The sequence below is a fragment of the Propithecus coquereli genome, unplaced genomic scaffold (assembly GCF_000956105.1).
Source record: "Propithecus coquereli isolate 6110/MARCELLA unplaced genomic scaffold, Pcoq_1.0 Scaffold178, whole genome shotgun sequence".
Classification (NCBI taxonomy): domain Eukaryota; kingdom Metazoa; phylum Chordata; class Mammalia; order Primates; family Indriidae; genus Propithecus; species Propithecus coquereli.
The window spans coordinates 4,283,309-4,309,747 of record NW_012142523.1 but is presented as its reverse complement, the minus strand read 5'-3'; the positions used below and the strand labels follow the sequence as shown (position 1 = coordinate 4,309,747).

Below are 26,439 nucleotides of genomic sequence, written 5' to 3'. Positions count from 1 at the left end.
TTCTAATATAGGAATTTTTCCATTTGTAGAATTTAGCCTGGGCCAGGTTGATGCTTTTTAAAGATGGTAACAGCTAATATTTCCTGAATATTTACTGTGTGCTAAGTACTACTCTGAGCTCTTTGCTTGTGGTATCTCATTTAATTCTTATAATAGGTATTACGGTTATTCTCATTTTACACATTAGGAAATTTTGGTGCAAAGAGATTAAGTAACTTGCCCAACCAAGGTCATACAAACAATCTGACTCCAGAGTCTGAGCTTTTAAGCACAATGTTGGCCTACAGTTTTTTGGTGGATAGGGTATTGAGAGTGATTCTTTTTTCCTAGTCCTCAATTTTTTTTTAGTCAATGAAATCATGGGATTGGAGTTGATTAGCATTAAGGCCTACTCTGGTGGGGATTCACTCACCTTTTCCTCTCTCCCACTTTTAAATGGCAATAGCCTCCTTCCCCAGCCCTGTCATCAGCTGCTGTTTGGTTCCGGAATCCCTACAGGACAGCCAGGGACTGTTTGAGGCGGAAGTCAGAGTATCGGGGCAGCTGCCATTTTGCTGGCTGTCTATACCTTAGTTTTGTTCTGACATAGGGGATAAGTGGGATATGTTAAAAAAAAAAAAAACAGACACACACACACACAAACCTGTAAAAACAGCAGGAAACTAGGAAAAGAGACAAAATATCTGTGAATTTTTCTTTTTCAGATATTTGCTGATTTGTTTATATATGTGTGTCTGAAGTTTTTGTGTGCCTTTTTTCTAAAGGCTATAATACCAAAAATCTCCTTCAGATCATAGGCGAAAGGTGAGATTGTGAGATAAAACCCCGCAGATGTCTGGCTCTGACTGTGGCTGGTGGTGAGATTTAAACAAACCGCATGTCTTTTCTGTGCTTTTCCTCTTCCTGTCAGCAAAATGGAAGGATCCCAAACCTCCTAGCTTGCTTATACTCACATTGTGAGGTGGCATGAGAAGCTTTAGGCTGTTCAGCTGGAAGGCACCATTTAGGTAAAAGCTTGCTCTCATAAATGAATATTTTTTTTTCTCTTGCAAATCCTATGTCTCACTGGCACAAACCGTAGGACTGTTGCGTAGGAGAATTCATTTTCATCTCAAGCTCCTGCCTTACTGGAGCCAGCCCTCCTGGTTCGTCCCAGAGGCTGTCTGCCCAGGATGTCCATTCTTGTGACATGTATACAGCTGAAATAGGACGATGTGAGGACAGCCTGCCGCAGACAGAGCTCGCTGTATTTAGTGTAGTGTCTTCACACTCCACAGGAATAGGGACCAGGAATTACTTAAGACTTGGTAACTGAGCTTTGGAATCAGAGCACTGCACTGGGCTTGCATCTTGGCTCACTGTGTAGCCCTGGGCACGTTACTTAGCCTCTCTAAACCTCCTGTAAAGTGGAATCGATGATTCCTGCTTTATATGGTTGTTCTGAGGGCCCTGTTACACAGTGCTTGTAAAGGTCTCAGCACACAGACGCATGCAGGCAGCAGAGCAAAAGGGTACTGGAGACATAATGCCTGGATTCAGAACCTGACGACACTACTGTCAAGTTGTTTGCCCTTGGGCAAGTTACTTTACCTGTCTGTCTTGATCTCCTCAATGTGTAAGGCGTAAAGTTAAGATAATACTGTATAAAGCTGTTGTGAGGATTTAATGAGACAAAGCACTTGGAAGAGTGCCTGGCACATGAACCCTCATTCAGTGTTAGCTTCTAGTAGGACTTATCTGCTTTGGCAATGAGACTGTGTAAGAATAGGTAACCTTTGTATTTATTAGCATTGATTTTCAGTCCTCTAGTGTATACTCTTCTTTCCTTAAACCCATCCCTGGTTGAACTCTTCTCTCTGCCCTGATAGCTTGACTGTAGTAGATTCTGATGGAGCTACCAACTCTACTACTGCAAGCCTGACCGTGAACAAAGCTGTGGATTACCCTCCTGTTGCCAACGCAGGCCCCAACCAAGTGATCACCCTGCCCCAAAACTCCATCACCCTCTTTGGAAACCAGAGCACTGATGATCACGGCATCACCAGCTATGAGTGGTCACTGAGCCCAAACAGCAAAGGGAAGGTGGTGGAGATGCAGGTAGGAGGGAATAGTTCCTGTCTTTTCTTGCCCAGGGGAAGTAGAGCTGCTGGACTGGGACACCCATCAAGGCTTACTTCTCCATTTTCATTACCAAAGTCAGATTTGTACATAGAACATTGAGATTTTAAAAAACCCAAAAACAAATCCAGAAGGTTTTAGGGGCCTTTGATTAACATGTTAGCAAAAATCTTTAGTGTTTAATATCAAAAGAAAAGGCTGGATAAGAAATGTTAGTTGTTCAGGATGACTCCAGAGAGTCAGACTATTTAGAAGCTACAAGGATGCAAATATCTGTGAGCTCTGTTACAAGTTGGAGTAGGTTGTCTGACTAGTTGGTGAATATCTTCTCTCTGGAGATACCTAAGAAGGGACTAGATCTGTCACCAGGCAGGTAACATAAATGAAGAAAACTGGATGGGAGCTGTGCTAGACCAGAGAGCTTACACCGTGATCAAAGGGGTGAGCTGCTCTTCTTCACGTCCAGCTCGTTGTTGCTTCGTGGAAGTGCGGTCCCAATATTGCTTGATAATCTAGATTTTTAAGAGAAGACAGAAATCAAGACCTTTATGTGAAAATTTCCAACTTTTAAGATACTACAGGCCAAACAAAATGTCTGCAAGCTGGATTCAGCTCACAGGCTGCCAGTTTTTGCCCGCTGTTCTGCAGGAAGCTCCTGCATTGGAAGTATGCCCTAAATTATTTATAATGTTCCTTCTGATACTCAAGATTCTGTGTTTCTAGATTTCAGGTCTGACTTAAAGCCCACATTTTACCTTGCTTTAATTAAGTATTACGTTCGGTTTTTCTGTTGTCACAGATCATGTACAGACCTGTAAGGGGACAGTGTGGTGTTATAGAGCATCTTGGGTTGCTGCCATGTTTCAGGGAGATGACTTTGTTAGGATCACTGTGTAGCCGCAGTAGGAACAGGACCTTTTTAAACAGTGCTTTTAAAACTGGGTCATTTTATTATATGATCGTGGTGTTCTTTCTGGTTTGAGTCATAGAGACTGACCTTGGTAATCTCTGTATATTTTCCCATACTCCCTTCTCCTGTGAGAGCTCTGGTTTTATTTGAAACTGCTGCTGTGTCAGGGAGGGTTGTTCCTTTGTAGGGGGGAACTTATAGCAAGATGTCTCATGATGTCTGATTCAACTTTCACTAATTATGCTGAACTGGGAGGTAACAGTCCAGTGCCAACTTACATTTAGAAAACTGGTTAAATTGTCTCTACCAAAGTGCGAATTATTGTGTGATGTTGTGATTCTGGGAGTCCACTTTTCCACTTCTGTATTTATATGTAGGGTGTTAGAACACCAACCCTGCAGCTCTCTGCAATGCAAGAAGGGGACTACACTTACGAACTCACAGTGACTGACACAATAGGACAGCAGGCCACCGCTCAAGTGACTGTTATTGTGCAGCCTGGTAAGCTCTAGCCTTGTGGTTCAGGCTGTTTTATTGGCTGGCAGAGGGGAGGGTTGGGTTCTGAGCTTATGAGGGTAGAACCGATCCACAGAGCCTGAGGTGACTGCTGTCGTCCCTTCCCCTTGTGCTTTCTTCATAGCTAAAGTGCACTTCCCAGCCTCAGCTAGTGCCTTCCCGTTGGCTAGTTATTGCGCCTTGAGGGGACCTGGGAGATAGAGTCTATACCATCCCAAATCCTACCATGTCCTTTAATGACTTGCTTCAAACTCACTTCCTCAGGAAAGCCCTATCTTATCACTCAAGCCCTTTCGTTTGAACTATTGTAACATCAGATTTCAAATTTAGTGTGGCATTATAGCTTCACTACGTTCTACTATGTTTCTTTCAGAATTGTTTGGTATGTTTCAGTCTCTTCATATTCTTCACTGAGAGCTCCCCAGTGGTAACCAGATCCCCCGCAGTATCTGACAGTTCTGTGGGCTGAAAGGCAGAGTTCCCATGGCTTCCAGAACATATGTCCCAATTGGTTCCTCTCCTTTTCCCACCTGGACTGGCTGCTTTTGACCTCGAAATCTCTGTCTTCTAGAAAACAACAAACCTCCTCAAGCAGATGCAGGCCCGGATAAAGAGCTGATCCTTCCTGTGGACAGCACAACCCTGGATGGCAGCAAAAGCTCAGATGATCAGAAAATTATCTCATATCTCTGGGAAAAAACGCAGTGAGTATTGACACAGAATCCTTACTTATGCCAAGGCCCTGGAAGAGCAAGGTTTTTTATTCACTTTAACAGTTGACTTGCTCTTATTGGCTTATCCTTGGGGGTGGCTGAGGAAGAAATGTTTGCAATTCCAAACTTCAACTCTAAGAAAATGATATTATAAGTAATTTTTGTAAGGAAAAAAGAATGCTTGCCATCAGTCAATCTTCAGGTAGTACTGTGTGATCCTGGTGCTTTTGCAGGTACGATCCATCTGCTGAAACGCATAGTTTAATTACACTTGAGAGGCAGGATGGAAGGGGTAATGGAGCAGAAAAATACTGTTGCTCAAAATTAACTGGGGAAGGCTGGCAGGGGGGCTGGGGCAGAGCAGCTGTAAAGAGGAATTGAAAATACATCTATAAAATGAAAGCATTACTCTGTTACTGTTTCCTTGAAGACACCATTTACCAATTAAGTTCGAGGCCAAAGTCAGTAACAAAAATAATACTAATTAAACTGAAATCACCTAACTGAACTATTCCTGATTCTCACAGTTTTCTTTCAGCTCCTTTAAGCCATAACAAATGGAACTCAGATTATATGCAGGATCCCATAGGAAGCAAAAGAATTCCAAGGAAGAGTTAAAAGCATTCTCAGTTTCCAAAGGTAGCAACCATAGGACAGACTGGGTTTTTTTTTTTTTTATTTTGTTTTTATTTTTTGACTAAGGCATTAGAGATGGGTGGAAAGGGCTTTGATTTGACTATAGAAACTCTTCGACTTAATGATTGCTGAGTTGGATTCTAGAAATTATTAATATTTCCCTCAGCTCTTGTTTCTGTCTTTTGGAGAACATAATGTTCCTCAGCCCAGGGTGTTTTAATTGTAATTGTTTATTGAAGATACAGCTGATAAAGCTTTCAGCTGAATTTTATTAGTGTTTACAGCAGAGATAATGCTTGGCATAGCTTCTTGGAAGAGAATCTGTTTCAGGAAGAGCTACTAGAGTCAGAGGATATCAGTTTGAAAAGCAACCAAAGCAAATTGTGGATGTGTGCAGATTTCTGTGGTTGTCCTATAGTTTTAAGGAAAGCTCTGAGGCGTTGTGATCCTTGAGCAGAAGGGCTCTCTGGTCATGTAGTCTCTTGCCGGGTGTTGGTGCAGAGCTCACTCTGCTGCCCCAGGCTGCTCTCTGAGGCCACAAAGGGAGAAGGAAGGATACTGGGTGTCCTGGGTCCTCGTGGCCCCTGTCCAGGAGCTGGAGGGAGCTTTGCTTATAGAGCCACTAAGCAGACGATTTTGTCCTGAGAGTTCCTCTGCAGCCTTGGCCCATTTCCTTTCCTTGACTTTTCATCGGGAGGGATTTGGGCATGTGATTAAGAATGCATTTTGCTTCTTTGCTGGCAAGGGCTGAACCAACTACTGGGCCAGAAATGCTTTTCAGAAACATCACTCTTTTGATCAGAGACCTGCTCAGAGAACTTTCTTCCTTTTACAAACTGGAACGGTAAAGAGTTCAAGTGTTCTAGAAGCTCATATAAAGGATAAGGCTAGATGTGTTTGAAAGCTGGTGAATGGAATTTTCTGACCAGCAGGTAGCCTGTATTTTGGGGCCAAATAATACTTTGTCCAAAAGGAATATTTTTAAACATTTCCTGTCAAGGTCTGGGAAACAACAGTTCATGTCTTAGCTAAGGCAATAATTGTCTCCTCCTGCTGAGTCAAGGACGGCAGAGCTGCATACAGGTACAACTCCACCCTCTGGATTCTTTGTTTGTCCAGGGGACCTGACGGGGTGCAGCTCGAGAATGCTAACAGCAGTGTTGCCACTGTGACCGGGCTTCAAGTGGGGACCTATGTGTTCACCTTGACTGTCAAAGATGAGAGGAACCTGCAAAGCCAGAGCTCTGTGAATGTCATTGTCAAAGAAGGTACCTCTCTGCCTCTGGTTTGTGGAGCAACCTCTTTGGGTCAGATAGCTGAGGAATTCATCATGTCTTGTTTGATTGCAGAAATTAGTTAGAGACAACAAGAGGTGGAGAAGAAGGTCGGGGTGAGGGCACCTGTTATTTTCTTTTCTAAAACAACCCTTAATTGAGATTGACTGTAAGGTGAATTTTAATTTCCCTCCCTGCTCCTCCTCCGTTATCCTCCCTCCTCCTCCCCCATCCTTCTTCCATTTCTTCCCCTGCTTTCTCTCTCCGTCCTTCTCTCCTTCCCTTCCTTCCTTCCTTTCACAATTGAATAGGGGAAGAATTAGAATTCTTTTCATTTTTATTTTGCCCCTGTGCTGCCAAGACCTGGGGTTTCTGTGACTCTCCTGTTGGCTACAGTGACACCTGCTGTCAGACCTTAGAATGACTGCTGCACTGCAGCTGCCTGTGCTTGTCCTGTGATATGAGCCTGCAAGCTGAGGCCAGCTTGGAGGCAAGAGTTGACAAGTCTTGGCTGGTTTGTAGCCATGGTGACAGCGAGGGCCTTGGGAGATGGCCATAAGCTGATAGTAGGAAAAACCATCAGATATGTAGGTGACCTCCAGATACAGTATACTGAGCGAGTAAATACTGAATATACATCTCAGTAAACAAAGCTTCAAGTGGGGCTCAGAATAAGAGAGGTCTCTCCCTTTTTTCTCTTGTAGAGTACCAGTGAAAGAATAAAAAAATTAACACGTTCAGAGAATAACATTTTAAGATGTTTCAAATGAGCATTTGTGGTATCAGCTGGATGAACTCCAAGGCTTTATGCCACTTTGGGTGTTTGTTTCCACATACCTACAAAATACAAAAATGGATTCCTTTTGGGAAGGCTGCTATGAGACGAGCACACAGCCCCCTCTATTGTATGGTGTGAGGAGAACACTTCTATGGGTAGGACAGGAGCCTCAGGACTGCAGTACTGGTAGCTTTAAATCTGTACCATTGGTTGCTGGCGTAGACAGGCACTTATAACAGTTCTTCATTTAAGATGCTCTTGATGTGTAATTTCCCCATAAGCATCATGAGGAAGCATTTCTTCTTTTCCAGAATGGCACATTATTTCAGTGATCTCTCTTTTGCAGAAATGAACAAACCACCTATAGCCAAGATAACTGGGAATGTGGTGATCACCTTGCCCACGAACACAGCAGAGCTGGATGGTTCCAAGTCCTCCGATGATAAGGGAATAGTCAGCTACCTCTGGACTCGGGACGAGGGGAGCCCAGCAGCAGGCGTAAGTGTGGCAGGAGCTGGAGAGCTACACCGGGTATAAGTGGCAAGATGGGGGGAGGAGGAAGAGCTGAGCATTCCAGTATCTGTTTTAACCAAGTGTTGACCAAGTGGCCCCTTGTATCATACCTGGATTGTTTTCTGAAATCCAGGAAGGTTAAGTGACTTGCTCAGGGTCACTCTGTAAGCTAGTGTGGCACAGGATGGGTTTCTCTCCCCTGATCCTAGCAGCTGTGGGCTCTGATGCTGTTACAGATGAAAAATTGCCCAAGGCTGAAATGGCCCAGCCCAGAGAGACTTAGTTACAGCAGAAGCAGCAACTGACTCCAAGAAAGGAGTGGTGTCTTGTTCTGCAACCTAACCATGTTGTTCAATCCTACAGGAAGTATTAAATCACTCTGACCATCACCCTATCCTCTTTCTTTCCGACCTGGTTGAGGGAACCTACACATTTCACCTGAAAGTGACCGATGCAAAGGGTGAGAGTGACACAGACCGGACCACTGTGGAGGTGAAACCTGGTGAGTTCATCTAGTGATGAGACTGAGTGGAACTGCTGGGTCAGCCAACTGAGGCGTGTATCTGAGACCCCTTCCCCCCAGTGTGGACGCAGCCAGACGGCATGTCCATCTTTTTAAAAAAATCTAGAAACCCCAAGCTGAAAGATCCTTAGAGACTGTTTCAACAATACCCCTCTACCCACGCAGGAATATGGACCTCCCCTACTCATCTCAGATGGAGAAACCAACTCAGAGAGGGCAGGGCTTGCTCAGTGTCACACAGCAGTTGTGTCAGAGCCAGGCCTTTGTGCCTCTAGTTCAGCACTTTCTCCTTTATGTGTGACTGATGAGAGGGCTCAGGGTGCTTTGGGAATCTGAGCACAGGAATAGCTTGAGTCATGATGTCTCATCAGCACCCAGATGCAGAAAACAATTTATTTTTATAAGTTGAGCCTCAGGCTTTATCTGACAACCCAGGGAAGGTAAAGTAACTAATGTCCTTTACATTTTTCAGTTGCAGAAATAAAATTTCCTTCTTAAATAGAACCACGTTTTTGTTTTGCTTTGAGGCTAATTTGGTGATAGGGAGGAACTGAGTGTGGAGGTGGGGTAGAGCTTTATAAATTCCTGAGCTTCTGATGAGAAGGTATTAACTTTACACCTACTCTATTATCTAGGCCAAGCTCATGTGTGGATGCCTTAGATGGGAGGGGGGCTTGGGCGATCTTCAGATCCTTGTCCTCGCTCTGGGAAGGACAACAGCCGAGACGCTATGAAGTCTATTCTGTGTTTAAAGTCAGGTCACAGATAGTTTACTAATTACGTATTATACATCAGAACAGGCAAATGGAGCTTTCAAGTATGTAAATAAGGCCTTCTGAACAATCAATTTGAAATTCCAAATGTAGAACAGTTTTTAGGACATATTCTAAAGGAAAGCACGATGGTCTCAGTTTTAGAGTTGTACAAAGACAATACAGCTGTGGTGCATCTCTCAGGGTGGCCTTGTTTCTTGGCTGCCTGGATTTTCTTTGTGTTTCCTGTATTTAAACCTGTAGGGACAGATGCATTCCCATTACTGAGAAGATTGTTGAGATGGATGTTTTTCCTCCCATTGTTGTAGACAAAGTACAGCAAGTCACTGGAAATCAGATGTGAGTCAGGAGAAATTGCCTGATACCCACTTGGCCTGGATTGCTGAGCAATGCAGTTGCAGAGGCTTTTGGAACAAATGCTTAAGTGTTTCTCTCTCCCCCACTCTCTCTTCAATACCTCCCCCCACAGCCATTGCCTCATAGCCTTATCCCCAGCACATGTGTGGGAATTCTCAGGGTGGTACAGAGACCAGCAGTGCTTTAGCAGCTTTCCAGGCCAGCCCCAGATTGCCTTATCAGGAATCCACTGTTGCCCCCTTTCCACCCTAGGACATCTGAATGTTCTCAGTACTTTCTCTCCTGTGCCAAAGCAAATGCACAGTGGCAGGTCTGTGTTAACTCTCCTACTTCTAAAGCCATGACTGATCCACATGCTTTCCAGATCCCAGGAAAAACAACCTGGTGGAGATCATCTTGGATGTCAACGTCAGTCAGCTAACTGAGAGGCTGAAGGGAATGTTCATCCGCCAGATTGGGGTCCTCCTGGGGGTGCTGGATTCCGACATCATTGTGCAAAAGATTCAGCCGTACACGGAGCAGAGGTAGCCGGGCAATGAATGGGGGGAGAAAAGGAAAGACCAGGGTTCCCCTGGGCTTCTTGATTAAGCCAACAAGTAGTGTGGCTAGAGAGAGAAGGGTGGGCTCTGTGACCAGGAACCACGCGTGGTGTCCATTTCTTCGATGGACCTCTCTCTCTCCTAGTGCAGGTGACATACTCATACTAGACAGCAGGGCTCCGGGGTACAAAGTCAGAGGGGGTCCACTACGTTTGAAGGCCACAGTCCAGGAGGGGAGATGATCAAGTAAACAGAACATCAGTACAGGGTGGGCTTGTTGCAACGTGTGGCGTTGTGGCGACACCAAGCAAGGGCAGTTAATTCTTCCAGGACAGCTGGGGTAGGCATAGTCCAGGGATTTTCTAGAAGAAGGAAAACTTGCATTTACCAGGCATGGGAGGACTAGGAGGAGATTCAGAAAAGGGGAACAGTGTGAGCAGTGGCCCTGTGGTATGAAAGTTCAGGGTTTCTCCTGGCAGTCATTTGCTTCAGAGCCCTAGGAGGTGGTAGAAGATGAGGCTGGCCATGGGTACTGAGAGCAGTTATATGCAAGCCAGGGAGTTGAGTTTTAATAGTTTAGGTAGAAGGACCCAAATTTGTTTCTTGTGTGTGACGTTTTTGTTTTACTTCTAAAGCAAGGAAATTCCATAGTTAGATTTTTTTCGTTTTAAGGGAGATCGTTAGTGCGGAGGTTAGACTAAAATAGGGGAAGAGTGAAGACTGGGAGACCAAGCAGGAAGCTTCTGGGGTAGTCCAGTAAAAAGGTGATAAAACCTGAATTAAGGTAGTGGCAGAAGAGGAGAAGGAATTAAAAGAATTTCAGAGGTAAAGCAACAGGGCTTGGCAGCCCTTTAGGAATAAAGGTCAACGAGGCATTAAATGTGAGGGTTTCGGTTTGGATGCCTGGATGGGTGGTTCAGGCCATTAACTGAGATTAGGCAGGCAGAAGGAACCGGTTTCAGTGACTGAATTTGGGGTTTCTTAGGGGTTCCATGGGAAGATGTTCCATCAGGTGTGCAAGTAAAGACTGGAACTTGGAGTGGAAGGAAGAGTCCGAGATCATCCATGTAGGCAGGAGTCAAAGCCATGAGGACAGGTGGGTCACACTGGGAGAGCGTCAAGAGGGATGAGGACAGAACTCTGGAGAGCACCATTATTTAAGGAGGAGGCAAAGAAAGAAGGTAGTAAAGGAAACTAAGAAACAGCAGTCAGAGAGGTGGGAGGACAGCCAGCTGGGAATGGTCTGCTGAGAGTTACGGGGTAACCTCGCAGTGGGGGCTGCCAAAGGATTTAGGTGCTACAGGGATGGAGGTGTGGGGAGACACAAAACAGGCCTTTGGGTTTGTGATCAGTAGATCATCAGAATATAGTGAGAGCATTTTATGTGGATACTGGGGGCAGAGGACAGATTTCATGGTTTGAGAATATATAGAGATGGTAATTATAATACCTCTTTGAAGAAGTTGGTGCCAAAAATAATATGGGAGATAGGATCAAAAGAATGTCTTTTAAAGACAGGAAATACTTGAGCATTTGTGTAGACTGAGGGGAACGTGCAGAGGAAAAGGAAATGGAGGTGGGGGTTGGCGGGTAATAAATGTAGGCAGGTCTGGGAGGCTGGCCAGGTCAGAGACACAGGGTGAGAGCAGTGGTTCCCAACTCTAGCTACACAATAGAATTACCTGGAGCTTTTGTGAATTTACCACTGCCCAAGCCTCAGCCCCAGAGATTATGATCCAGTTGGCTGGAGTGCCTGGGCACCTAAAATGTAAAAGCTCCCAGGTGAATTTAACATGCAGTCGGGGTTCGCTGGGTCAGAGACAGCATGCTTAGGACTGTTTTTTAAAGCTATGCTCAGCAACCTGGGAGTAGAGGAACAGGGCACATGGCTGCTTGGGTTGATCTAAGTTAGTGGGAATCGGCTGGGTAGAAGCAGCAGAAAGACGTTAGCGTGCTGGTAAGAGCATTGTTGATGGATTTGCCCAGATTTGCCATCACTGCATATGGGGCATGAGGAAGAGGGAAACATCTGGATTTCTCTAGGCTTCTGGCTTGGAAGGGGTTGACTTAGTTGAGGAATTCAGGAGGAGCATGTGACTGGAGGAAAATGGTATATCACAGTCTTACACTAGTCAGACCCAGCTTCTGAGCCCTGCCCGGTCAGTGTTAGCTCTGCCACAGCAGGCAGATGCCTTCTCCTCTCTGAACCTGAAGATACTAGTGAAGATACTAGTGCCTATTTATGGGATTTTTATTGAGGATTAAATAAGATACTGTTTGTATAGTCCCTAACACTTAGTGTTCAATGAATGGTTATTATTATGAGTTTATCTTGAGACATGTTGGATTCGAGGCATCTGTGGAAGATCTGGGTATTTCCACAAGCATTTGCAGATATAGATTGGTCACTAGGGAGAGATGTGAGGAGAGGAGGTTTGCGGGTTATTGGTATATGGATAGAAGTTGAAACTATACGCATGGATTATTTAACTGGGAGAAGATAATGGGAAATGGACCACAAATCTTTTATGGTAAGGGTTTATTTTTTGATTCTAGACTTTATAAAAATATCCTGTTGTTAGCCTCACTGTACAGCAAGCTTTCAGAGTCTATACCAGTGCTTCCAAACTTTTATGTCATGCCACACATAGAAAATGATGCTATTTATATGGCACCTTGGGCTAAATAGACAAGGCTACTTGTACTGCAGGCAGCTGCTCCAGGATACCCAGGTCCCACCCAGCCATGCTGCATACTGAGGGGATTGCTATCTTGGGCCCATTAATAAACCAATGTGACCCGCTGAATGAGAAGGTTCTGTTTATGAGACTAACATGGAGCTCAAGAAGCAGCTACCAAAAATTAAGACTAAGGCATAGAGGATAGATTTTGTGTTACCCAGATGTGAGTTCAAATGTGGTCTGTCTTGGACAGAAATTCACAGAAAGCAAACATTCTGGGAATAGAGTAATATAATTTTGTAGCAGCCATACCATTGCGTAGGGTCTTTGTTTTTGCTGTCATAATAACAATCATTTTGGCTATGTTTTGATCTATGGATAATCTTTGATGCTGTCCAACAATTCACATTTACAAAGCATTGTGGTTTTCTTACAAGTAACGCAGGCGCAAACCCAGCAGCATTACTGTCTTGACTCTAAAGAGGCTGACGGCGGGACGTAGCTATACCAAATCCCTGGTTTTCTCATCCTCCAGTTCGCCATTTGGAATGGGTCCTCCTGTTAGCTGGGACAGTTTAGGGCGTTTGTGAAAGAATAGGCTTTGGAATCAGACATAACAGCATTGGGATCTGGCTCTGCCATAAACAACTGTGTGACCTTGGGCAAGTTACTTAACCCCTCTGAGCCCCAGTGTTGTCCTCTGTAAAATGGAGGTGACACTGACAGCACCTTCTCACTGGCTTGCAGTGACAGAATGCATATGGTATTTAGCACAGCGTCTGGCACAAGCAGCGGAATTAGTAAATGGTAGCTGCTGCTGCTGTGGATAGCTCTTCAGCTCACTCATCCTGTTGCATGTCTCTGCAGCACCAAGATGGTATTTTTTGTTCAAAACGAGCCTCCCCACCAGATCTTCAAAGGCCATGAGGTGGCAGCGATGCTCAAGAGTGAGTTGCGGAAGCAGAAAGCAGACTTTCTTATATTCGGAGCCCTGGAAATCAATACCGTCAGTGAGTAATTCTGGGAACTTGGGAGCAAGAGCCTGCCTAGTACCTGCTGTGCGCCTGTCAGTCCCCACTGCCCTTGGCCTTCATCTCCCTTTCTCTGGGAACATGAAGATAATCATTTTCCTCCATGTCCATTATCCTGAAAGGGTCCTGATTCATCACAGGGGTTCTTAACCTGGGGCCCGTGGGCCGCTGAGACAGCATTCAGGGGCCTGTGAGCTTGAATGGGCAAAAGTAGCGTCCTTGTTTTCACCAACCTCTTATTTTCACTTTCCCTCGATGATGAAGGTAGCAACAAACTACACTAGTATTAACCTGTGAATTTGAGGCAATAGAAATCACAAATAATGCCATATCATATTATATGATGAGATACCATTTTTACTCATCACTATTTCAAAATTTTGATAGTTATTAGAGCCACTTTTGGCTCTTTTACTTAATGTTTTAATAAACATACATTATTATTTCAAAAATTTGTGTTCTTAAATATTTCAAATTTCCTTTGTGATACTATATGTATTTTTATAATTATATTCTTTTAAAAATTATTTATTTTTATTATTTTTAATTATGGGTACACAATAGTTGTATATCTTTATACGGTACATGTGATGTTTTGATACAGACATACAATGTGAATTAATCAAATCAGGGTAATTGGGTATCCATTACCTTAGGCATTTAACATTTCTTTGTGTTAGGAACATTCCAATTCTGGTTATTTTAAAATATGCCCTAACTTACTGTTGATTGTAGTCACTTTGTTGTGCTATCAAATATTATGCATTCTATTTAACTATATTTTTGCACCCATTAACTATCCCTCCCTTTATCCCCCCACTCCCTGCTACCCTTCCCAGCCTCTGGTAACCATCATTCTACTCTCTGTCTACATGAGATCAATTGTTTTTAATATTTAGCTCCCACATATGAGTGGGAACACATGAGATTTGTCTTTCTGTGCTTGGCTTATTTCATTTAACATACTGTTCTCTGGTTCCATTCATGTTGCAAATGGCAGGATTTCATTCTTTTTGTGGCTATATAATATTCCATTGTGTATACATACCACAATTTCTTTATCCATTCATCCATCGATGGACACCTAGGTTGATTTCAAATCTTGGCTATTGTGAATAGTGCTGTAATAAACATGGGAGTGCAGATATCTTTTTAATGTACTGAATTCCCCTCCTTTGGATATATACCCAGCAGTGAGATTGCTGGGTCATATGGTAGTTCTATTTTTTAGTTTTTTGAGGAACCTCCATACTGTTCTTCATTGTGGTTGCACTAATTTACATTCCCACCAACAGTATATGTGGGTTTCCCTTTCTCCACATCCTCATCAGCATTCGTTATTGCCTGTCTTTTTGATCAAAGCCATTTTAAGTGTGCTGAGATGATATCTCATTGTAGTTTTGATTTGCCTTTATCTGATGACTAATGACGTCGAGCATTTTTTCATATACCTGTTGGCCATTTGTATGTCTTCTTTTTTGAAATGTCTATTCAGATCCTTTGCCCATTTTTGATTAGATTATTTGATTTTTTTCCTATTAAGTTGTTGGAGCTCCTTCTATATTCTAGTTATTAATCCCTTGTCCGATGGGTAGTTTGCAGATATTTTCTCCCATTCTGTGGGTTGTCTCTTTACTTTGTTGGCTATTTCCTTTGCTGTGCAGGAGATTTTTAGCTTGATGTGATCCCATTTGTACAGTTTTGCTTTGGTTGCCTGTGCTTTGGGGTATTACTCAAAAAGTCCTTGCCCAGACCAATGTCCTGAAGTGTTTCTCCAGTGTTTTCTTTTAGTAGTTTCATATATTCAGGTCTTAGAATTAAGTCTTTAATCAGTTTTGATTTAATTTTTGTGTACAGCGAGAGATAAGGGTCTAGTTTCATTCTTCTGCATATGGATATCCGGTCTTCTCAGCACCATTGAAGAGACTGTCCTTTCCCCCTGTATGTTCTTGGCACCTTTGTCAAAGATAAGTTCACTATAGATGTGTGGATTTATTTCTGGGCTCTTTATTCTGTTCCATTGGTCTGTGTGTCTGTTTTTATGCCAGTACCATGCTGTTTTGGTCACTACAGCTGTGTAGTATAATTTGAAGTCAGATGATGTGATTCCTACAGTTTTGTTCTTTTTGTTCAGGATGGCTTTGGTTATTCTGGGTCTTTTGTGGTTCCATATAAATTTTAGGATTATTTTTTCCATTTTTGCAATTACATTCTGAGCAGGGGGGTATGTGGGACATAAAAGATTAAGAATTGTTGATATAGAGAAACAACAAGTGAAGACAGACTGGAACTTCCTTTCTAGCAGCCTTCACAACTGCTCCTGTTTTATCCAGCTGTGATGATTATGGGCAACATGCCCCGGCTGCGAGGACTCCTGGGTAGGGTCTCCGGGAAGTTTCAGCTCAGAGCATGAAGCAGGGGCGCTTGAGTTTCCTCACAGGCCCTGGATGCTGGCCGTCGCCCCTGGCTCTGACTTTTGTTGCCTTTTTTCCCTTTCCTGCCACCTTCAGCATGTCAGTTGAACTGTTCTGACCATGGCCACTGTGATTCCTTCACCAAACGCTGTATCTGTGACCCTTTTTGGATGGAGAATTTCATCAAGGTGCAGCTGAGGGACGGAGACAGCAACTGTGGTGAGTTTTCTCCTTGGCACGGTGCCCGCTGCTTTGGCACTGAATGTGGTTCTGTGCTGAGTGGGTGGGTGTTGGTTGTTTCTGAGGCAGATGAGCAGGCGAGCAGAAGAACTTTGTGTATTTTCTGTTTGCAGAGGATTTTACTTCCTTCCTCCATACTTGCTCAAGGTTAGGGGAAAGCTCTGAAGCAGTCGTGTAAGAAGAACCAGGCTTAAGTCAGACCTGTTGTCAATTGCAACCTAAATCTGACCAGCTGCAAGGCCTCCTGTTTCCTGGAGCCCCTCCGTGCTGTGGCCTAATGGAAGCCCTTGTTTCCTGCTCCTCAAGCTCTTTTCAGCCTGTGCTACTGCTGCAGGGTCCCGGAGCTCGCCTGGAGCAGGGACTGGAAAGCAGGGACATTTCAAAAGACTTAAAGCCTCAGCTTCCCTTAACTCCAAGGCCTCAGCTTCCTGGGGAGCCTGGGGGGCATTCTTTCTCCAGAGTGAAGCCAGCACCTGCCCAAGCTGGGGGGAGCCCAGACTGCCCTTCCAGCCTCTCTCTCTAAGGCCCTCACCATTTTTATTTTCTTGGCAGAGTGGAGCGTGTTGTATGTTATCATTGCTACCTTTGTCATTGTTGTTGCCTTGGGAATCCTGTCTTGGACCGTGATCTGTTGTTGTAAGAGGTAAGATGGATTCTCCTTTGAAATTCATTGGGGTTTCTTGTCATATATGCCTTTCTCAAGAGAGATACTTAGCACTGTCCACATGGAAGGACCTTGCTGGATCCCCAGTCACAGTTAGAGTAGTGTGGCCCACCCAAGGCACATGCAGGCAGGCTTTTCTCACCTCGAACACTCCTCCTTTGCTCAAGTGGCTGTCACCGCAGTGATTTGAAACCTGGGAAACATGACTTGGGTGGGGGTGGGGAAGGCGAGGAGGTGGGTGGAGGGCCTGGGGTGTGGACCCGGATCACATCTCTAAGGTGTGTGTCCTTTAAGACTCCACACTTCAGCCTCACCGCCATAGCACGTGAGTTCTTGATTCTGCCTTCCTTTCTAGTTGGGGTTCCTGTGGATACATGTTTTCACACAGTTGTAGACTTAGGTTAGTGATACTTAAGTGTTCTGGGTTTTTTCATTTGAGTCTTCCTACCTAGTCTGCTAATATTTAATTGTTACATTTATTATATGTTTTTCATTAAGAATAAGTATTTCTGTTTACTGTGTATCATGATTGTATAAGTAGTATCTTTTTAAATATACTTTATAACCTTTTCCCATCTTACAGATAAGGAAACTAAGGCTCAGGAAAATTATATCACCTGTTTGAGGACAGACACAGTTAATAAGCGATAGAGTTGGGATTCAACCTGCAATATAACCTCATATAAAACTTAGAAAATTAAAAGAATTAAAAAAAACTCCCACCAGCCTAAGACAGCCACCGTTAACAACTTTGTTGGTATAGTGTTTCCCTCTTCTCATTCCCCTTAAGCAGAGGGTTTGTTTTCTTACATTTTTAACCAATCTGTCCTCCATTGCCACTGTGGAGTGGCGAGTCCATGCCAAGGTGGTCATAGCTCTCTCGCCTTTTCCCAGAATCGGTGAGGACATTTGAGCAGCAAATCCCAGCTGCCGCCTCCCTTGGCTGAGAAGTGAGGAGAGACACCCCCAGTAGGCCGCCTCCAAGACAGGGCCCCGCGTGTACGTGCGACTCTCAGCCTGGGCCTCGCACAGAACCTCTTTCCTGAGCGGGGGTGGGGGTTATGTTTTTTAGGCGAAAAGGAAAACCCAAGAGGAAAAGCAAATACAAGATCCTGGATGCCACAGATCAGGAAAGCCTGGAGCTGAAGCCAACCCTGCGAGCAGGTAGGGGCCTCTGTCACTAGACAAGCCTGTTCAGTCTCCGTGAGGGGCCGTCATCACCAGTCCCCTCCCACATGTGGCACTAACAGCTGACTGTGCTGGAAGAGCATTTTGTCCCCTTGCCTGATGAAGACCGAGGGTCACATTTGCCCTGAGCTGCATGCGGGATAGCTGACTCCAGGGCTCGCCTCTCGGTGCTCCTAGCACTGTGCAGAGGGGCCGGGCCTCTGGCTTCCCCTCTTCTGCTCGTCCCCTCAGGTTTACCACCCAGAGTTCAGCTTCTTGAGCTGCCCCAGTAGTCAGAGTTGGGGACCTGGGTCTCTTATGCTGCACTAGTCTGTCTTTTATGGGCAAGGACAAGCTCAAAGCCAATGTCTTCAGCCGGCCTCCCTCTCCCATCTTCTCCTCTTCATTTTTTGGCAAAGCCACAGCCTCCATCATTGTCTCAGGGCAGCCAGGAGGGCAGCCACCTGCGGGCTCCATGTGCTCTGGGCTCATCTGCCAGATGCCTGCACTGGGATAATTTCCTACTGCACAAGCCCTGAGGTGACTCTTAGCGTCATCACTGGAGAGTCAGGGTGGGTACTGGGGCCTCCCTCCTTCGCTGGGCTCGGTCACTTGGTGAGGTTTCCACTCGTGGATGCCACAGGACGGGTGTTGTCTGTTGATAAGAGCTGGACTCTATTTAAAGCTCTTCCTAAACACTCTGCAAGTAGAATATTTTTATCCAAAGCATTTATTACACACCTTCATACTTAAAGGCTTGTATTAGGAAGCGGCTGCAGGGGGATCTAGTCATCAGACACAGGCCTGCCCTCAGTCTATGGGGGAGAAAAGACAAACAGCAGCAGGGCAGGCAGAGCATCTCGCTCGCGAACGCCGAGAACACGGCCGAGAGGGGAAAATGCACGCAGGCCACGGCAGCCGGTTTCGGTCACGTTACTCTAACCCTGCCTTTCTGCCCCTTGAAATTCTTCAGTGACTTCTAGTTCCAGCACTTTTGGTCTGGTAGACACAGCCTTTGTGAGCTTAAGTCAGATTGTTTTTCTGGAATCTTCCTCCTCGCTGATTTCCCTCTTTTCCAAACAAGTTCTGCTGGTTCACACCTCTGCTCGGAAAGCTCTTTCTCATCCCTCCCTCAGCCTCCTGAAGTCGGGGTCGTCTTTCTCCCACGTCTGGTCGGGCACTTCTGTCACCGTCTCGGGATTAGTTACGTATCGTTACTGTCTGTGTCCCCGCCGGTCGGGGGACTCCTGCAGGGCAGGGGCTGTGCCTGCTCCTCCGCAGGTACGGATCGACCCCCGCCTTCCAGCCCGTGCCAGGCACTGGCTGTGTCGTGGTGGATCAAGCAGACTCTGCCCTTGCGCAGCTTGTATTAAACGGACATTAAACAAACTCACAGATGTATAAAATGTGAAGATGAAAGGCTTTTATAAAGAATATGGAGAATGAACTGAGCCTGGGGAGGAGCAGCAGCCAGGTGGGGCTGCGGGAACAGCATTCCAGGCGCAGGAACCAAATGGGCGCATCCAGCTGCCGCAGGGAGCAGAGGGCGTGTGAGGACGTAGGAGGAGGTCCTTGGCTGAGCAAGGTGCGAGTGGCCCGGGGCTGGAGGGGTGAGCGGGGACCTTGCCATGGGCGCCTTCTCAGAGTAGCGGGGAGCCTTTTAAGGGGCGAATGGTGGGATGTGGGTCGCATGTTAAAAAGAACCTATGGCTGACGTGTGAGGGAACTGGAGTGGGGCCGGGTGGGGGGCGAAGGGGATTAGACACTGTGTCCTGGGAGAGAGACAGCGAGGTGCAGAGATCCCACGCACAATCTGGAGAAGACTTGGCGAGGTTGGTGGCGTGTTGCCAAGGGGGGTGAGAGGGTCAGGGAGATGGGAAGGATGGTTCCCATCTCTGTGGCTGGGTGGTGCTATTCTCTGAGACGGGGGAGACTGGAGAAGACATGTTGGGGAAGATCCGGTGTTTGGCTTAGGACGGTTGTACATGGAGCTGAGAAAACGAGGCTGACACCAACCTGAGGAGTTATGCATTTAATCCTGACAGTGATGGGAGGTGACATCTTGAACCTGCTGGCTTAGGAGGATCAGTCTGGTGACAGGACATAACGAACTGAAGGGGAGCGGCTACAGGTCAGGAGGCCAGCAAGATTTCTGGTCCAAGGAGGAACTGACAGTGGCTCCGACAGCATGGTGTCAGTGGGACAGAGGGACAGGCGAGGTCAAGGATGACTTCCAAGCTGAGAGGCAGGGAAGAAGGATAGTGCTGTTACAGCATCGGGACCCGGGGTTTAGTGACTGGGCAAGAGAAGGTGAATTGAGTTGAATTCTGCAAACAGGACTGGAAGTGCAGAAACAAGAACCTTCCACCTGCTGTTAAGGATTTGGCACCACAAAAGGGCTCACGGCCCTATGGGAGAATGTTGAGGGACAACAGAAGAGGCCCAGGGGTGAGGAACCCCAGAAGGACGGTGCCGGGGGACTCACTGGGAGTGGCCATGAGTGTTTGCTGCTGCAGAGGTCAAAGAATCAGAGTCGACGATGACACCGGGAAGTTCCTGGTTTCCTAGTGAGCTGGAGTAGAACGGAGCGTGGTGACCGAAGTGGAAGTGCAGGTAATTTGGGTGTAGGGGGCGAGGAGCTGGAGGCCCTGAGTATTCAAACATCCTTTTAGAAGTTGAGTCATGCAGACCGGAGGAGAAGCAGGACAGAGACCAGAGGGCCAGGGCTTCCCGGGCTGGGGGTTCCTGAGCAAATCCGCCGGCGGAGATGGAGAAGACGGGGTGGCGTGGAGGCGGGGGCTGAGGAGGCAGAGAGAGAAAGGCGGCCATGGAGGGAGGAGGGGAACAGTGGGCGCTGGCACAGGAAGGGCCATGCTTTGGAGCGGGGCCTGGGCGGGAGCCTGAGCTCAGCGCAGCGGGCTTCTTAGCGGGGGCGAGAGCCACAGGGTGGACCAGTGGCTTCCAGGTGACCGAAGCTGATGGTGTGAGAGCAAGCAAGGGTCTCGTGGGTAGTGTCTAGTTGAGGGAGTGCCGAGTGTGCTCAGGTGGGTCTGCCCTGGCCGGAAGCGCCGGCTCTTGTTCTGGGATCTGTGGGTGAGCAAGTGCGGCCGGAGCAGTCACCACAGAGGAGAATGGGGTTCAAGGCCCCACTGTAGAAGGTGGGACTGAAGTTGTTTAGCTGGAGGAAGAGCAGAGGGAGTGGGCCTGGGGCAGAGAAGGGTGGTGTGTGGCAGGGAGCCTGCAGGGCCACCGTGTGCCGGGAGCCAGGGTGGGCTCAGGACGTGGCGAAGCCGAGGTGAGCCTGGCGTTCTGGGGCCCTGAGGCCGCCAGGTGGAGCGTGGGGCCCTCCACCCTCGGGAGACCAGGCCTCACGTTCAGCAGGTGTGGTTTGGGTTTGGTTTGGGTTTGGTATTCTATTTTTCCAAAACTTTCTACTGAAGTATATTAGGTTGAACCATATGAAATTACTGATATTTAACTTTTTGACCTACAAAAATGGTAGTTTTATGTGGTTTAACCGAATCTGTACAGAAAATCCTAAGTACAGCTTGATGGGTTTCTCTGTGAACACACCCGTGTAATCAGCCCCAGAGCTCCAATCTGAGCTCCTTCCAGCCGCCCCCCAGCCCAGGTTACTTCTCATTTCCTGGCGTGCGTGGTACCTGTGGAAGAGTTGTGTTCACTCCTTGCACGCGACGCTGCATTGGCGAGGTTCACCCATGCTGTTACTCGGAGCGCTGGTTGGTCGTTCTCATTGCTGTACGGTTCCCATCATGCCAATAGCTTTATTCCTCAGTTACGCTGTTGATGCGCAATTGGCTTCTTTCCATTTTGGCTCTCACAAGTGCTACCGTGAACATTCTTGTCCGTGTCTTGTGGTGGACATAGGTGTGGGCTTCTACATGGTGTACACCCAGGAATGGAATTGCTGAGGCATATGGGATGTGTATGTTCAGCTTTCATCTTTCCTGGCTTGTACATTTTAGTGGGTAAAGTCCACTCAATTCTTCATTCAGAGCAGGCAGGGCTCTGGGTGGGCGCTGTGTGCCATGGAGCCAGGAACAGATCTGCTCTCGGGCTCCTGACCTCGCAGCTACGGCTGGAGGGCCTTTGGGAAAGAAAGGAGGCTGAGAGCGGGGTGGGTATTGCATCGACAGGCGCAAGGCAGGGCCTTTGCAGGACCTTGGCCCTTCCCTGGGCCTGGATCTCATATGGCCGCTCTCCCCAGCACACTGGAGAAGCCCAGGCTGCCCTTGTTCTTTCTGGCCCTGCCGCCCTGCCATCCTGAGACTCAGTAGGACGGGTGGCTGTGCACAGTCGTCTCCCAGCCGTACCCCTGACACAGACAAGGCTGGGTGAGCTCCTTGTCTGAGCACCAGAGCACGCACAGAGACAACAGCGCGCAAGGGCAAGGTGTGCAGGAGCCTGTGGTCCCCGAGTGGCCGATGCAGTCAGGTCGGGACGCCCTCAGCCTAGAGCTCAGAGGACTCACAGCCCTAGGTCAGGTCTGGCCGGCAGGGCAGAATGGCTGAGAATCCTCTCAAGATGTTCCTTCAGTGTTCCGGGGGGACCTGGATAGGACCAGGGAGGGGAGACTGATTGTTGGACGATGAGATTACGGTGCTGCCTAATCTGACTAGTCGCCTTTTTAAGAAAGGAGGGAGGTTAACTCCTGGGGGTAGTTCCAGGGTGCAGAGCAAGGTGTGGTCTCCCTGTTGGCAGTTCTACCTGTGGTCCTACCACCTGTTGCTTTGTCTGGGGTACTTTGCACCACCAGAGAGCAGCCATCTTGCTGTTGGACGAGATCTGCCCTAAAACTCTCACCAACCACATGTTACGGCCGTGGCCTCTCTGAAGCTGCAGGGATAAGTAGTAAAGGGGACTCCCAGGGCTTGCAGAGTTGCAGGCATCCTTTCCGACCTGAAATGCTGCCTTTGGTCCTTGTGTGTGCTCTGATGAGCTGATTGCTTGAGACTGTCTCTGAGAGTCCCACTCCAGTCAGGCTCTCGCAGCAGCAGAGGCCTCTCAAGCCCGTGCCGCACTCCCACCCAGCGAGGCCAGGGCGCACTGAGCCGGGCGGACATCTGCGTGGAGTGGATCACACCTCCTGCCGAGTCAGGAACCCAGTATCCTGCTTAGGATGTGGGTGAAAGCGCGCTCTGCAGAGCTGAGTGCTCTGTGCCCTGCCTCCCATCTCCCGCGACCTGTAAGGGGACGAGAGAAAACATCCATAAAGGGAGGTGATAAAACATTCCACATTTAAAAGGGGAAAAAAGGAGAATGTCCTTGGGTGGCACTAACCAAAGCTCCCGGATACTGGGGACAAAGGGCAGCAATAGAGCCCAGGTCTGTTCCCCAATCTGTTCTCCGTGACTATCCTCGGGGACCGCACCAGCCAGGACTGGCTGAGGGACTAGAGAAGCCACCTCCCTGTCGGCCCTCCCAGCCGGTCCCTTGGGAGGCAGGGACGAGGATGTGGGGTGCGGCTCCGGCCTGGCAGGGCTTCTGTCCTGACGCCAGGGTTCCTCGTTTTCCTCGCAGGCACCAAACAGAAAGGCCCAACGCTAAGCAGCAGCCTGATGCACTCCGAGTCGGAGCTGGACAGTGACGACGCCATCTTCACGTGGCCAGACCGAGAGAAGGGCAGACTCCTGCATGGTCAGAACGGCTCTGTGCCCAACGGGCAGACCCCGCTCAAGGCCAGGAGCCCACGGGAGGAGATCCTGTAGCCACCCTGTCTGCCTCTTCGGGGCAGGGCCCAGCGCGCTGCCGAACTGGTCCTCCTACCTCCCGAGTCTGTGGGCAGCTGCTCTCCCAGCATCTGCCGGTCACTCCGCCCCAACACCCCCAGCCAGACTGCTGAGACTTGAATCAGAGACATTCTCCAGGAACCCCTGAATGAAGCTGTGAATGAAGAGGTCTCCTCTTTACACCTGTCTAGGGGGCCCCCAAGTATCCTGACCTCAGGGCCTCCATTTTTGCAAACCCCTCCCCTGCCCCAGGACAGACGCAGCCAGCTCGCGGCCTCCTCTGCAGCTCCCCCGTTGGCAGCGTTGCTGTGCCCAGAGCGGGGACTGCTATACCACCCCCCACAAACACATTTGGGCACAGAACCAAGCACCGCCAGCCTCCTGGCTCCAGAGAGCCTGACTGCGGGCATGTTCTCTTCTCCGGGGGAGAGTGCACCCTCCCACTGGGCCAGTAGGAAGTAGCGTCCCCTCCCTGCACCACCGATGCTGGGACGGTAGTGCAGAAATGATGTCTGGACCCCCTTAGCACTGGACCCCCCACCTTCTCCTGTCTGGCCCGAGATTGGGGAGGATTAGCTGGTTCAGGGATGGCAAGGGACCTCTCCGGCTGCGGGGTGTAGGCTGCCTCCCTGCCTCTTCCTCTGACCAGCACTTGCTGCTTCAGGGCTCGGGCCACCACTCCTGTCCCCAAAAGAGACAGCCACCGATGGATTGGAATGCTGTGGCATGAGAGCGCATGTGTGCGACCGCCCTGCTGTGGGCCCCTCCGTCCCTTGCATGTGTGCGTGTTAGAGTGAGCGCTGCGCGCCAGCTCCTCGAAGGGCTCTCGGCTGCTCACAAGGCAGCCTGGACTCGGAAAGACTTTCAGCTCCTTGGAATGGAGACTTCCTGGGTCCCTCTGGCCCTGCTCCTCAGCCGCAGCATCTGGGTGTAGAGGAATGGGAGCTTTGGGGGAGTTACTTTTTAAAAAGACACTACAAATTTCTACTACTGCACTACTGTCTGTTGTGAGATGATTAAACATCTATTTAATTGTGCACTTTGCCTGCTCGCTCTGCTGCTTTGTGCTACCTCTCTGACCTGTGCCACAGATCCTGCCACCAGGGCCGCCCTGGAGGGGAGTCTCAGGCTTGGCGTCAGCACACGTGGCCGAGACCCTGCCTGCCACTGGCGGCCGGAGTGCACCACCCTATGACCCTGCTGGTCACTGCTGCCCTTTGGCTTTAAGGGAGGGGGCCTAGGTCCTTTCTTGCTACACCTTTTGTTAGCACAAAAATGATTCCTGTCTGCCCCAAATCCAGGGTATGGCCTTGAGAATTTTTAACCACTCATTTTCCCTTTTGGGTTCCCACATCAGTAGGGGTTGGCCAACATGGCCTGGACGTGTGGCCTGTACCTTATCCATGGAGCACTTTGCTGGGCACATGTGGGAGGGCTGGTACACAGCCTTGGACTTACAACACGGACCACTGAGCTCACGCTGCCCCCAAGGCCCTGTGCACAAAACCCAGATGCAGGAGGGCAGCAGTGGCTCTGTTCTTACAGACCCACAAGCTGAGGCCTAGTGCGATGAAGGAGCTCGGTCCACACAGTGGCAGCAGCCTGCGCTTGCTCTGAAGCACTGCTTCTCCAGCTAGCACGAGAGGCCTTGGTAAAACAGATTGCTGGGTTTCTAATTCAGTAGGTCTGCGGGGAGGTAGGAGAATTTGCCTAACAAGTTCCCAGGAAATGCCGATGCTGCTGGCGCAGGGTCCCCACTTTGAGACCCTCTGGTCCGGAAGCACATGTTCAATGCAATGTGAACAGCAGGCAGCAGGTGTCCGTCCCCTGAGTTAAGGTGAAAGAAGTGAAGGTGGAGAAAAGGGAGAGCTTGGATCTTCCCAGGAGTGTGTTCCACGCTAGGGGCACAGATTTGTGCAGCTGGGAGCGGCGGGGTGGCAGCGGGGATGCTGCTGCCCTCGCACAGCTGCAGCAGGCAGGCTTGGTGCGGCGGAGGACACCGGGGGAGAGTGGCCGGGGGAAAAGCGGTCGGCCTGCACGCAGCAGGAACAGTGGGGCTGGGCACAGGCCACACCGCTCAGGAGATGGCAGGGAGGTGGTGAGGACATGGCGAGGCTGGTGCATCAGGGGCAGCGTTAAGGATTCGGGAGGGAACTTACTGGCTCTGCAGGAGGCTTCCCGCTTCCTCTGGGCCTCATTTCCGCATCTCGTTAATCTCAGCCACACCCATTGGGGGATATACATATTTTTTTATCTGTTTCAGAAATGAAGGAAATAATTTTTCATCCCCTACTTCTTCCACCGAAAAAACTAACAAAAAGCAGGCACTGACGCTGCTTTACAGGCTCGGAGTCTTGCACTGAGACCTCCACGTCCCTACTCTTAGCGGGAGGAGGCAGAAGTCCCTGGAGCTGCTTAGGGGGAGCCAGGCTACCACATCAGCTCCTGTCCACGCCATCACCCCAAAGCAACCCTTCTGAAATGCCGGAGTCCAGGAGCGTGGGAACCCCGCCTTGACCACATTTTGCTTGGCTAAACACTCCTTCATCCTCACCAGGGGTGTTCCCAGTCTTTTATTTTCTAGAATGGCCACAAGGCAGGCCAATAAAGAACCCCACCGGGTACCTTGAGCAAAGAGGAAACAGTCACCAGGAGGCAACAGCCAAGAAAACCCCCAGGGCTGGATGGCTGCAGCTTTGGCCTTTCTGCTGAGGGAGGTGAGGTAAGAGACTGATCCCTGTTCTTCCAGCGTCCCTTTGGCCCATGCGGTGAATGGAAGGAGACGAGAGGTCTTCACACGCACCCGAGACAAGCTCTCTGAAAACAGGGCCAAGAGCAGGTG

The 26,439-nt window shown here is 48.4% G+C and overlaps 1 protein-coding gene across 1 annotated transcript in view; it reads left to right on the top strand.

Annotated features, from left to right (window-relative positions):
• KIAA0319L (KIAA0319-like ortholog) overlaps window positions 1–24,596 on the top strand; it is a 107,678-nt gene extending 83,082 nt beyond the window's left edge. The window contains exons 10-21 of the mRNA XM_012642215.1: window positions 1,869–2,097; window positions 3,406–3,529; window positions 4,116–4,248; window positions 6,013–6,161; window positions 7,292–7,443; window positions 7,822–7,960; window positions 9,476–9,635; window positions 13,199–13,341; window positions 15,873–15,995; window positions 16,569–16,659; window positions 17,753–17,844; window positions 23,389–24,596. Of these exons, the coding sequence (XP_012497669.1) occupies window positions 1,869–2,097; window positions 3,406–3,529; window positions 4,116–4,248; window positions 6,013–6,161; window positions 7,292–7,443; window positions 7,822–7,960; window positions 9,476–9,635; window positions 13,199–13,341; window positions 15,873–15,995; window positions 16,569–16,659; window positions 17,753–17,844; window positions 23,389–23,576 (1,723 nt within the window). The 3' untranslated portion in view covers window positions 23,577–24,596. The remainder of the gene's footprint in view (window positions 1–1,868; window positions 2,098–3,405; window positions 3,530–4,115; window positions 4,249–6,012; window positions 6,162–7,291; window positions 7,444–7,821; window positions 7,961–9,475; window positions 9,636–13,198; window positions 13,342–15,872; window positions 15,996–16,568; window positions 16,660–17,752; window positions 17,845–23,388) is intronic.
• Window positions 24,597–26,439: the final 1,843 nt, after the last annotated feature.